This window comes from Mustela putorius, unplaced genomic scaffold, assembly GCF_011764305.1.
Source record: "Mustela putorius furo isolate JIRA1106 unplaced genomic scaffold, ASM1176430v1.1 tig00003834_pilon_pilon_pilon, whole genome shotgun sequence".
Lineage (NCBI taxonomy): Eukaryota > Metazoa > Chordata > Mammalia > Carnivora > Mustelidae > Mustela > Mustela putorius.
Genome location: NW_025421987.1, coordinates 39104488 through 39116931, shown reverse-complemented (window position 1 = coordinate 39116931; position 12444 = coordinate 39104488). Strand labels below are relative to the sequence as shown.

The 12444-nt window shown below is 38.9% G+C and overlaps 1 protein-coding gene and 1 long non-coding RNA gene across 3 annotated transcripts in view; one reads left to right on the top strand and one right to left on the bottom strand.

Annotated features, from left to right (window-relative positions):
* Positions 1-12444, top strand: part of CCDC191 (coiled-coil domain containing 191) — a 90386-nt gene that overhangs the window by 49754 nt on the left and 28188 nt on the right. For both annotated transcript variants that reach the window (XM_004761414.3, XM_045088406.1), the window contains exon 13: positions 1116-1217. In XM_004761414.3, coding sequence (XP_004761471.2) covers positions 1116-1217 — 102 coding nt within the window. The remainder of the gene's footprint in view (positions 1-1115; positions 1218-12444) is intronic.
* Positions 5127-6249, bottom strand: LOC106006696. Its single transcript, XR_001180963.2, has 2 exons — positions 5858-6249; positions 5127-5316 (listed from the first exon to the last, which is right to left on the bottom strand). It is a non-coding gene; the product is annotated as an uncharacterized LOC106006696 (long non-coding RNA).

The following is a 12444-nucleotide window of genomic DNA, read 5'->3' as shown; positions in this document are numbered from 1 at the left end:
GAATGAAACCTGAGGCAAGAAAAAGGATTTGTATAGGTCTTTATTAAAAAAAGGAAAAAAATGAAGCCTAGGGGTGCATGGGTGGCTCAGTCGATTAAGCATCCAACTCTTGATTTTGGCTCAGGTCATGATCTCAGGGTGATGAGATCGCATGCCCCACATCAGGCTCGCCTGCTTAAGATTTTCTCTCTCTCTCTGTACGCCACCCCCCGACCTCTCTGCCCCCGTCTAAAAAAAAAGAAAAGAAGCCTAGCTTGTTTAAGTATCTTGAGACAGTCGAGCTAGATTAACTTTAGAAATAGCTTTTTATCCACTGGCCCAAACTCTGAAAATTTTAGGAAAAGAAAGAGAGAAAACAGTAACACCATTAGCATAGCAAGAAGGAAATGTTATAAAAGTTGATGGGAGCCAGCAATGAGGAAGATTTACATATTTAGATTTAGATGTCCAACCTGGTAAGTTGCAAAGGTGAGTAGTTCTTGCAGTTTTGACCTAGACTATCAAAAATAGATTTTGTATCTACTAAGAGAAAATAAACAGTTTCAACAGTTTGGGGGTTTTTTTGTTTTTTGTTTTTTTTTAAGATTTATTTATTTATTTATTGGACAGAGAGATCACAGGTAGACAGAGAGGCAGGCAGAGAGAGAGAGAGAGAAGCAGACTCCCTGCTGAGCAGAGAGCCCGACGCGAGACTCGATCCCAGGACCCCGAGATCATGACCTGAGCCGAAGGCAGCGGCTTAACCCACTGAGCCACCCAGGCGCCCAGTTTGGGGGTTTTTTGTGTGTGAAATGAAAGAAAAAATTTGTCCTACGCTGTATGGCGTTTAGACTTAGTACTTCACAAGTAAAAATAAAAACTAAAAAGGAATCATTATTTGATGAAAAATTAATGTTCTCTTCTTGCTCTGTATCTCCTTTCCAAGTAGAGAAGAAACTTTTAAGTTACACAACTGACTACCTGTTGGTTGGCTTTTCTACTTTTATCAGAAAATACGGGCTTCTTTCAGAGACAAGCGGGTACTCTTGGTAGATACTTGACATTCCTCAACATAAAAAATCTTACTTCCATACAAACATAGCATTGTTATTTTTTACAACTCTCCTCTTGACCAGGCCCAGTTAAAGGCCCAAGAGGAGGAGCGTCAGAAGAGGGAAGCAGAAGAAAAGGAGGCTCAGCTTAAGAAAAAACGAGAAGAGAAGAGACTGCAGAAAATGGTTCGTAGAATCTGTTTGGTCATTCACCTGCTTAAAGTCTATTGTGTAAAATACCGTGACCCTGTGCACCTTCTCCATCCCCAGGCTTCCCTCTTCTCGCACCTCCGCCCTTTCTCGCGCTGTAAACCTCATGCAGTGAAAACCTCATTCTTTAGATTATAGCTCAAACATGGCTTCTCCCAGAGGAGCCTTTCTTGCCTTGTACACTCTCTTCTCCACCCAAGGTTAGGTTATGTTCCCATTTTACCTCCGAAATATATTTCCTTCAAAGCATTACCAGAGCTTATAATTATGCATATGTTTTGTGGTTGTCTTATTGATTTCAACATCTCTAACGAAACTGGAATCTCCTTGAGAGTAAAGGGAGCAGTCTAGTGTTGCTCACTGTTGTATTGGTGAGCAGTGTCTCTGGCATACAGTAGCAACTTAGCAAGGATGTTGAATGAGTGAGTGAATGAGTGAACAAGTAAATGAACAAATGGAAGAAAATATACGCCCAAGAAATAAGAGATAAAACTCTTACTTTCAAGAGTATTGAATTCTAATTGGAAAGATAAGGCCTAAATATGCCTGTCAGACAATATAATACAGCACATGTTGTCTTGTGGCTCAAAGAACAAAGAAGGGGCGCCTGGGTGGTTCAGCCAGTTAAGTGTCCAACTTTTGATCTCAGCTCAGGTCTTAATCTCAGGGTCATGAGTTCAAGCTCTGCATTAGGCTCCATCCTAGGTGATCAAGCTCTGCATTAGGCTCCATGCTAGGTGATCAAGAGCCATAGAAGGAAAGCAAAGGAGATCAAGAGAGCCATAGAAGGCAAGACCTATAAAGATTGAGGAGATAGAGACATTTTCATAGAAAAGAGATTCTAATTGGAAATTGCATTAGGATTCTACAGAGAAACAGAATAAATAAGTTATATGTGTAGGAAGAGATTTATTATGAGGAATTGGCTCATGTGATTATAGAGGCTGAGAAGTCCCACAGTCTACCATCTGCAAGCCAGAGACCCAGGAAAGCCAGCAATGTAATTCCAGTCCTAGTCTGATTTGATGGTATAAACTCTAGTTCAAGGGCAGGAAAAGACCAGTGGCCTGGCTCAAGCAGGCAGCCAGGAAGGAAAAAAGGGGCAGATTCTTCCTTTTGGGTTTTTTGGGTGTTTTGGTTTTGGTTCTAGTTATCCCTCAAGGGATTGGATGATGCCCGCCCACATTTGGGAGGGCAGTCTAACAGACTCCATGGATTCAAATGCTAATCTCATCCCAAAACACATTCGCAGATACACCCATAAATGTTTAATCTAGGCACCCTGTGGCTCCGTTAAGTTGGCACATAAAATTAACCATACAAGTCTCCCCCCATACACTTGGCACCCATACACATCTCCTTAAACCATACTTAATCTCTAAATAAAGAAAAGAAGATCATAATTCTGCTTAACATGATACAACTTTCTTGCATACAACCAAAACTGTACTAACCCCTTCCCCAGAAGAGGTCAAGTCCTTGAATGATGTTTACTCTTCTCATTGATATCCCGTAACTTAACTACTATGATATAAAATAAAAATAATTAAACACAATGATACAAATTCAATACATCTTATATTATGATTCATTGTAGAACATTTGAGAACTACAAAAAAATGGAAAAATATGAGCTCAGATATAAGAGGTAACTAAATATCCTAGTATATTTACTTTGTTTCCTCTAAGCATCTCTCTTTTTATAGATTGATAATTTGGGGATGGGGGGAAGGTGTATATAGTACTTAATCTGCTTTTTTGCATTTAAGAATCTCTTATGAATATTTTCATTTACCATTCAGAATTTTTCAAAACGTTTTTATTTATACGTTGACAGTAAATTTTTTTCAATTTTTATGTAAATTCCAGCTAACATACAGTTTGATACTAGTTCCAGGTGTAGAATGTAGCGATTTATCACTTACATACAACACCTGGAGCTCATCCCAACAAGTGCCCTCCTTAATACTTACTATTTTTTTTTTAATTTATTTATTTGACAGACAGAGATCACAAGTAGGCAGAGAGACAGGCAGAGAGAGAGGAGGAAGCAGGCTCCCCGCTGAGCAGAGAACCCGATGTGGGGCTCGATCCCAGGACCCCGGGATCATGACCTGAGCCGAAGGCAGAGGCCTTAACCCACCGAGCCACCCAGGTGCCCCAATACTTACTATTTTTTAAAAATAAACTTTTTATTTTGGTTTACTTTAGGTTTATTAAAAAAGTTACAAAAGTAGTACGAGGAGCTTTTGTATACCCTTCACTCAGTTTGTTTCTCCTTAACATTATCACCTTACATTACCATAGTGCATTTGTCAAAACGAAGAAACCAACATTAGTACATTATTATTAAGACCAGACTTTATTCACATTTCACCAGTGTTTCCAGTTTTTCTGACGTCTCATCGTGTCTTTTCTGTTCTGTTACCCTTTATGTATATTCCTTTGCCACTACCACCTGCCTTTGATGGCTATACCTTTATAGTAGATATTGAAATTGGACAGTGAATTCTTCTACTTTATTCTTCTGTTTCAGAATTACTTAGCTATTCTTTGCCTTTTTATATAAGTTTTAGACTAATTTATCAATGTGTACAAAAAAAATGTTGCTTAGGTTTTGATTGGGATCATATTGAATCTATAGTTCAAATTAGAGAATTGACATCTTAACAACATGAGTCTTTAATCTATGAGCATGGTATAGCTCCCCATTTATTTAGATCTTTGTTTCATGAGTGTTTTATAGCTTTTCGCATACCTTGTATATGATTGGTAGATTTGTACCTACATATTTCTTTTTTGGTGCTCTGATAAATGATGCTTTTTTTTTTAATTTCAAATTCAGTTTTTTCATTGCTGGTATATAGGAGCACAGTTCATTTTTGTATGTTGACCTTGTATCCTGCAACCTTACTATAACTCACTTATTAGTTCTAGGCAGGGTATTTTGTTTTTTTGTTTTTTGTAGACTCTTTGGAATTTTCTACAAGTTGTTTGCCAATAAAGGCAGTTTTATTTCCTCCTTTCTGATTTGTATGCCTTTTATTTGTCTTGCCTTATTGAACTAGCTAGGAGCAATTCCAGTGCAAGATTGAATAAGGAGTAGTGAGATACACTTGTTCTTGTTCCTTGCCTTGTTCCAGATCTCAGGGGGAAGATCCAGTCTCTCATCTTTACTGTCATATATGTCATGTATTTTACTTTTATATGTATTATAAATACCCAGTATCTTCTTACTTTTATTGCTTTAAACAATTGTGTTTTAGTGTGACTAAAAATAAGCTGGAGGCACATGGGTGGCTCATTCAGTTAAGCATCCAGCTCTTGATTTTGGCTCAGGTCATGATCTCAGAATAATGAAATAGAGCCCTGTGTTGGGCTCTGTGCTGGGTGTGGAGCCTGCTTAAGATTCTCTCTCCCCCTTTCCTTCTTCCCCTCCCCCACCCACTCATATGTATGCTCTGTCTCCCAAATAAGTGTTTAAAAAAAATAAGCTGAAGATTATAGTTTTTCATTTCTGATGCTCTTTATTTCTTTGTGTACATCTAAGATTTTAACTATATCACATTCCCTTGGCCTGAAAAATCGCCTTAAACATTTCCTGTAGGATGATAGGTCTGCTGGTAGTGAATTCTCTTAGTTTTCATTTGTCTGAAAAAGTTTTTGTTTCTTCTTCACTTTTTTTTTCTTTTTTCTTTTTTTTTAAGAGAGAGAGAGAGAGCACATGAGCAGGGCAGGGAGAGAGGGGGAGAGAGAACCGACTTAACCAACTGAGCTAGCTACCCACTCTCCCTCACTTTTGAAGGTATTTTCACTGGATATAGAATCCTGGGTTGATAGTTTTTCTTTCAACACTTCACCTATGTCATTCTGTTGTCTTCTTACCTGGTTTCTGACAAGTTTGCTGTCATTCTTGTCTTTGCTCCTTTATTGTAAATGTCTTAATCTGCTTAGGTTACCAGTTCTGTAGATTGGCCATCTGAGATCAGGGTGCCAGCATGGTTGGTTTCTGGTGAAGGCTCTAGTCCTGCCTTATAGATGGCCACCTTCTCACTGTGTCCTCCCATGACCTCTCCTAGTGAGAAGAGGAGTACATGAGCTCTCTGGTGAGTTAAAAGGATACTAATCTTACCTTTAGGACCTCATTTTACCTTCATTACTTCCTTAGAGGCCTCATTTCCAAATAAAACCACACTGATTGTTAGAGGACTTCAATATATGAATCCAGAGGGGGTTATAAACATTATGTCTATAGCAGTAGGTAAGATGGGTTCTTTTCCCCCAACTGCCTTCAAGATTTTTTTGTGTCTTTGGTTTTCAGCAATTTGAATATAATTTGCCCAAATGTGATTTGTTTATTTTTTTTTCCCCCCTGCTGCTGATCTCTGTTTCTTAGATATGTGGCTTTTATCTGTGAGTAATTTTGGAATATGTTTACCCATTATTATTCAGATATTTCACCTGTCCCTTTCATTTTCTTCCCCTTCTGGGATTCCAGCTTGCAATGCTTGCCTTACACTGATACTGTCCTACAGCTTTTGGATGTTCTATTGTGTTTTTCATTCTTTTTTTCTCTTTACCTTTCAGTTTGTGTATTTCTACTAATTTCAAGTTACCTGATTCTTTGAAGGCTCTCTTCATTTCTGTTACCATGTGTTTTTTTTTAATTTTCTAGCATTTTCATTTGACTGTTTATTATAGTTTCCATATCTCTCTTAAAATTACATATCTGGTCTTGAATGATGACTACCTTGCTCATTAGAGCCTTTAATGTTGTTATAAGTTATTTAAAAATTAAAATTCCCTCTCTGGTAGTTCTAAAATCTCTGTCATATCTGAGTGTTGTTCTAAAGATTGATTTCTTTTTAGACTGTATTTATTGCTTATCTTTTGGTATGTCTTCATCATTGTTGTCATTGTTGTTGTTGAAAGGCGGGCTTGTTGTAGAGAGCAGTAGAAGCTGAGATAAATTGGCCTTTAGTGTGGAGATTTGTGTTAATCTAGCCAAGAGTTGGACTACATTTGAAGTTTTGTGTTGCCGTGGTTACCATTGTTGAGGTTTGCTATTGCTATGAGTACCACAGACTTCAATTTACACTAGCAACTTTGTTTTTATCTCTCTCTCTCTCTCTATTTTTTTTTTTTTTTTCTTGGTTTCAGGTCTTCTCTCTGTGCTGTTCCCCAGAGAAAGTCTGTCTATCTCTTTCAGGTCTCTCAGGTACAGGCCACTGTTATTACTAGAGATTTGTTTGCATGCTGGTGGGGTATGGATGAGGGGAAACACTCTATAACATTGTAATTAAATCTGTCTTTGGAGTACACAGTATTGGGCAGTCAGAAGAATTTCCACTCCTACTCCTCTGTTCCCTTCTTTTTGTATCCACTGGCTCAGTCTGTAACCTTAAAGCCCTTCCCTCTGAGGTTCCCCCTCCACTTAAATGAGATGGGCTAGTCGGCTACCCCCAGCTGCAGTAGCATTCCACTAATGTCTTCAGCTGGGGCCATGTGCAGGTGAAGGCTTTTGTTTCCCAAGGGAGAATGGTCGGGGCAGATCTTACAGTGGTTGCTGTTCCTCTCCACTAGCCAGAACCATGGTAGAAACTTTATCTGGATTCTCCCTGATCTCCGTGAGAGCCTACAAAAAGGTGGAGTTCCTAGAGCAAAAGCCTGCAAAAAGGCAGAATGTCCCTCTGACAATGACCCCCAGGTAAAATACAACTTCGGTTTATAATCGTAGACAAAAAGATTTTGTCACATAGACTAGTTCCTATTTAATAAATCATCTATAGCTGTTTCAATCAAGATAGATGCATGTACAAATTGGTGGTGTTTGAACTTTCTTTACAAGTGCTTCAGATCTAAATTGCACTTGGCAGGGTGCCTGGGTGGCTCAGCTGAGCGTCCAACTCTTGTTTTCAGCTCAGGTCATGAATTTGGGGTCACGGGATCAAGCCCCACATCAGGCTCTCTGCTGGACCTGGAGGCCGCTTAAGATTCTCTCTCCAGGAGCACCTGGGTGGCTCAGTCCTTCAGCTGCTGTCTTCAGCTTCTGCTCAGCAGAAGCCCTTTTCTCTCTCTCCCACTCCCCAGCTTGTGTTCCCTCTCTCGCTGTGTCTCTCTCTGACAAATAAAATCTTAAAAAAATAAATAAATAAAAATAAAAAGATTCTATTTGGGGCACCTGGGTGCTTCAGTCCATTAAGTGCCTGGCTTTGGCTCTGGTCATGATCTCAGGGTCCTGGGATTGAGCCCCACATCGGGGCTCTCTGCTCAGTGGGGAGCCTGCTTCTCCCTCTCCCTCTGCCTGTCACTCCCCTGCTCACTCTCACTTGTACCCCCCCAATAAATAAATAAATAATCTTTTTTAAAAATTGAAAAAGAAAAGATTCTTTCTCTCCTTCTGCCTTACCCCATCCTACCCCCACTTGCTTATGCTCCCTCTTTTTTTTTTTTTTTTAAGATTTTGTTTATTTTACAGAAAGAGAGATCACAAATAGGCAGAGAGTCAGGCAGAGAGAGTGGGGGAAGCAGGCTCCCTGCTGAGCCCGAGGTGGGGCTTGATCCCAGGCCCCTGAGATCATGACCTGAGCCGAAGGCAGAGGCTTTAAGCACTGAGCCACCCAGGTGCCCCTGCTCCCTCTCTCTTAAAAAACAAAAATGCGCTTGGCAGTTTTCTCCTTTGCTTCTGGGCAGTCTTGCTCTCCATAGTGTATTTCTCCACCCAGTTTATCACAGGCTCTTTTTCTATTTGGTGCACAGGTGATTTTTTAACTCCTTGTATACTTTATGTAGCTACTCCCAGCAAGCAGTCACCAAGGCCGTGGCAGCATTATTCCTCTGGACATCAAAAAGATGATGACACTTCTGAGCCAGTACCTGCTATGACTTCTCTGAGTAGTCACATCCTCGATGTGTTGATGGGAGCCTGCTTCATCTCTTCTAGTTGGACATTTTTTACTCATTAAGTTTATTAGTTTATGGTGTGAGGTACCATATTTCTAATTATATAGAGGAATTGCTCTATATAGAGCACTGGAGAAGTTCTCTAGGGCAATCACATGTTTTTCTTTGGATAGAAAATACAAGATAAGTCCTGACCATATTTTAGGCTAAGGGAACTGGAAGAATTCCTCAGGGATAGGCTCATGACAGATTTGTTCTCCATATTCAGGAAGTGGTTCAGGGTCAAGACATGGCTGCCCTCTGCGATCCTTGCTACCTACAACTCCCCCAGACCTAGAAGCGCTACATTCTTCAGAGGGGGCCTCTGTAGCCATGGCAGGAAGTCTGGGGCAGCATGGTCTCTGATATGGAAGTGTTGCTTAGTGTTCTGTGGCTTTGACAGGATAGCCTGTCCGGTGTAGCAGTAGGATGGCCACTTGGTGGATCTCATACAATAACCTTTTGAAAATAAAAATCTAAACTCCTCTTAAATCCCATTGCTCAGCTGGGAGCCTGTTTTCTTCTCCCTCTGCGGCTCCCCCTGCTTGTGCTCGCTCAAATAGGTAGATAAAATCTTAAATATAAATTTATATATGTATATATATAATGCTATGTAATATAAAATTTTGGCTCAAGAAGATCTCTAGTAGATGTCTTTCTCTCTCTTTTTTCATGGAAAAATAAACTTAAAAGAAGGCTATTTTTCCCCACTCCATCGGAAAATGGATTTCCTTTGGAGCCTACACCACCAGCCATGGAGTTGTAATTCTAGGAAAATAGTTACACTGTAACCTAGATGGTGCCTGTGAACAGGGTTGACCAGCCTGAGGGTTTCTCCAAAGGCTTGTTGTCTGTGTTAGATTCCTGTCTGTAAGTCACAACTGCTGTCTAATGCTACAGGAGCATTTCAATGGATGTGAAAATGGCTACTTTCTGTTTTCACCTACCACATAACCCTCCGCTGTTACTTGTTACTCCTAAGAAAATTCTTGTAAATAGTTTTTATTTCTGGCCATCCAATTCAACATTTTAGATGTCTGAAGTCAAGATTATAAAGATAATTTGGGGTTAGTACTTCAGAGAATGTGGACATTTCATTTTGAGGAATTTGTACTGAAACAGGTAGTTTGGATTAGATTAGGCAAATCTCCCTTCCATAGTAAAAATGTTCTGGTGCACGCTCTCATTTTTTTTCTCACAGAAGACTCCTCAATTAGAAAGCTTGTCAGATTCAGCCAATTCCCCACACTTTTCCTGAAGTGAAATGGGGGGGGGGGCGCGACTTAAATGAAATGTTTTTGTATTTATATTATGTAAATGACCACTATTGTGAAGACAGTCTGCAGTCTTTACTTTTCTCTTGTGACTTTTGTAAGGGATATCACTTGCTTCCACTCACCATTTTTAGGTAGTTTTATTTTTCTCACTTTTATTATAGCCTATTTTTATTAAAAATAGAAAAATACAGTAAACCATTACACTTGAAACCATCTTTCTCAGTCAGCCCCTCAAGAAGGGGTACATTCTTCTTTGAGGAGCAAGGGAAGTCTTTCTTCAGGGTATTACCAGAAATGGTTACTCTTTCTCACTGCCTAATGATCATCAAATACTTTTAACTTTTTTCTGGACTTACTTGTTCATCGCTTTTAAAAAGAGTGCAGTGTAAGAATATTATTCTAGGCTTTTAATGCAGTGTGGAGTATCTTTAGGGTTATTTACATATATCTCTCTACCCTGTAATCTAAACGAAGGCGCTGTATTGCTAGGTTTCCCATAATAATGAGGGAGAAATATTGATTGCTGTCCTAACTAGATACTTTACTTTTTAGTAACATAGTAAGATAGAAATCATCTGTGAACAATGCTGAATGTGTCTAAGACCATGCATAGTACTGATTCTTGTAGTACTCATGACCACCTTTTCCTCAGCTGCTTGGCAGAATTGTTTCCGTTAATGCTCCAGTGTTCTGGTACCATGATTAGCACATGGTTTAGTGGCTATACGTTCAAATTAAATTAATTACCTATTTGTTGAAATGAAATTTCATTAGTGTTTTGGTCATGGCATTTTTACTCATTTTTTCAGTTTTGCTGAGGTATAATTTACAAAATTGTAAGGTACTTAAAATGTCCAACAGGATGATTTGATGTACTTACACATTGTAAAAGGATTCTCACAGTTGGGTTAACACAGCTGTCACCTTATATATTTACCCACTGTGTGTGTGTGTGTGTGTGCGTGCACGTATGTACACTTAAGTTCTCTCTTAGTTAATTTTAATTATAAAATAGTGTATTAAAAACTACAGTCACCGTATTTCACTTTAGGTCCTAGACTACATTCATCTCACAAGTAAAAGTCTGTACCCTTTTTCCAGGCTCTCCCTTCCTCCCCATACCCCAATTGCAAGCACATTCTCTTCTCTGTTTCTAGGAATTTGGTAATAGCCATTCTAACAGTTGTGGTTTTGATTTGTATTTCCCTGATGATTAGGGATATTTGAGTCGCTTTTCATATACTTGTTGACCATTTGTATGTCTTCTGGAAAAACATCTATCCAGGTTCTTTACCCATTTTTTTAAATGGGTTATTTGGGGGGGTGCTTTTGAGTTGTATGGGTTCCTTGTAAATTTTTGGTATTAACCCTTTATCAGAAATGTGGTTTGCAAATATTCTGTTCCATTCCATAGATTACCTTTTCATTTTGTTGATGGTTTCCTTTGCTGTACAGATGCTTTTTAGATTGATATAATCCCACTTGTTTATTCTTGCTTTTGTTGCCTTTGTTTTAAGGTGTTCAGTACAAAAGCTCATCTCCGAGTCCAGTGTCAAGGAGCTTACCTACTGTGTTTTTTTCCAAGAGTTTTAGTTTCAGGTCTTCCATTCAAGTCTTTCATCCATTTTTAGTTGATTTTTATGGATGGTATTAGATAAAGGTCCAGTTTTATTGTTTTGCAGGAGGCTATCCAGTTTTCCCAGCACCGTTTATTGAACAGACTTTCCCCCTTTGTATATTCTTAGCTCCTTTTGAAAATTAATTGACCATATATGCATGGGTTTATTTCTGGGTTCTCTATCCTATTCTGTTAATCTATGTGTCTTTTTTTTTTTTTAATGCCAATACCATATTGTTTTACTTACTGTAACTTTGTGATACAGTTTGAAATTAAGAAATATGATGCCTCCAGCTTTGATGTTCTTTCTCAAAACTGCTTTGGCTATTCAGGATTTTTCATGGTCCCATACAAATTTTAGGATTTTTTTTAAATTTCTGTGAAAAATACCATTGGAATTTTTTGCTTTGGGTAATGTGGACATTTTAACAATATTAATTAATCCAATCCATGAAGACAGTGAATCTTTCCATTTATTTATTGTTCTGTGAAAAGATTCACAACAGCTGTGTTTTGGTTTTGAAAAAGAAAAGAAAACTTTATTATTGTTATTATAGATACCTAATAGAAACAGAAGAGGAAAGAAATCTACACATAGATGAAGGTAATAGAAGGGAAGAAGCCTGTGCTATGTGCGTCTGCTTCCCCTCCCGGATTCCATTCTAGGGAACCGGTGGGGCCTGGAGCAGGAGGGGAGGTAAGACAAGATTTAGAGATCTTGACATCCAGAACAGAAGAGCCAGTTCTGACCTGGAGACCAGAAAATGTATTTCAACAACCCGGCTCCCATCGTTATTCACACATCACAAGTCTCACAAACAACATTCCTTAGCCTGCCTACGTATGTGCAGGTCTTGGGGCTGGTTATGGAGGACATATCACAGAAAAAAAAAAAAAAATCTACCCATATAGAACATTTGTGTCTTCTTCAATTTCTTTTATAGGTTCTGGTGGAGACTTTAGGATTTTTGATATATAATATCATGTCATCTGCAGAGGGAGATAATTCTACTTCTTTCCTAATTTGGATGTCTTTATTTCTTTTTCTTGCCTAATTGCTCTGACACTTCCAACACTATTTTTTTTAAAGATTTTATTTATTTATTTGACAGAGAGAGCTCACAAGGAGGTAGAGAAGCAGGTAGAGAGAGAGAGAGAGAGAGAAGCAGGCTCCCACTAGCAGAGAGCCCAAGGTGGAGCTCAATCCCAGGACCCTGAGATCATGACCTGAGCTGAAGGCAGAGGCTTAACCCACTGAGCCACCCAGGCACCCCACTTCCAACACAATTTTGAATAAAATTGATGAAAGTGGGCATCCTTATCTTGTTCATAATAGTAGAGGAGAAGCTTTTCAGTGTTGGGTGTG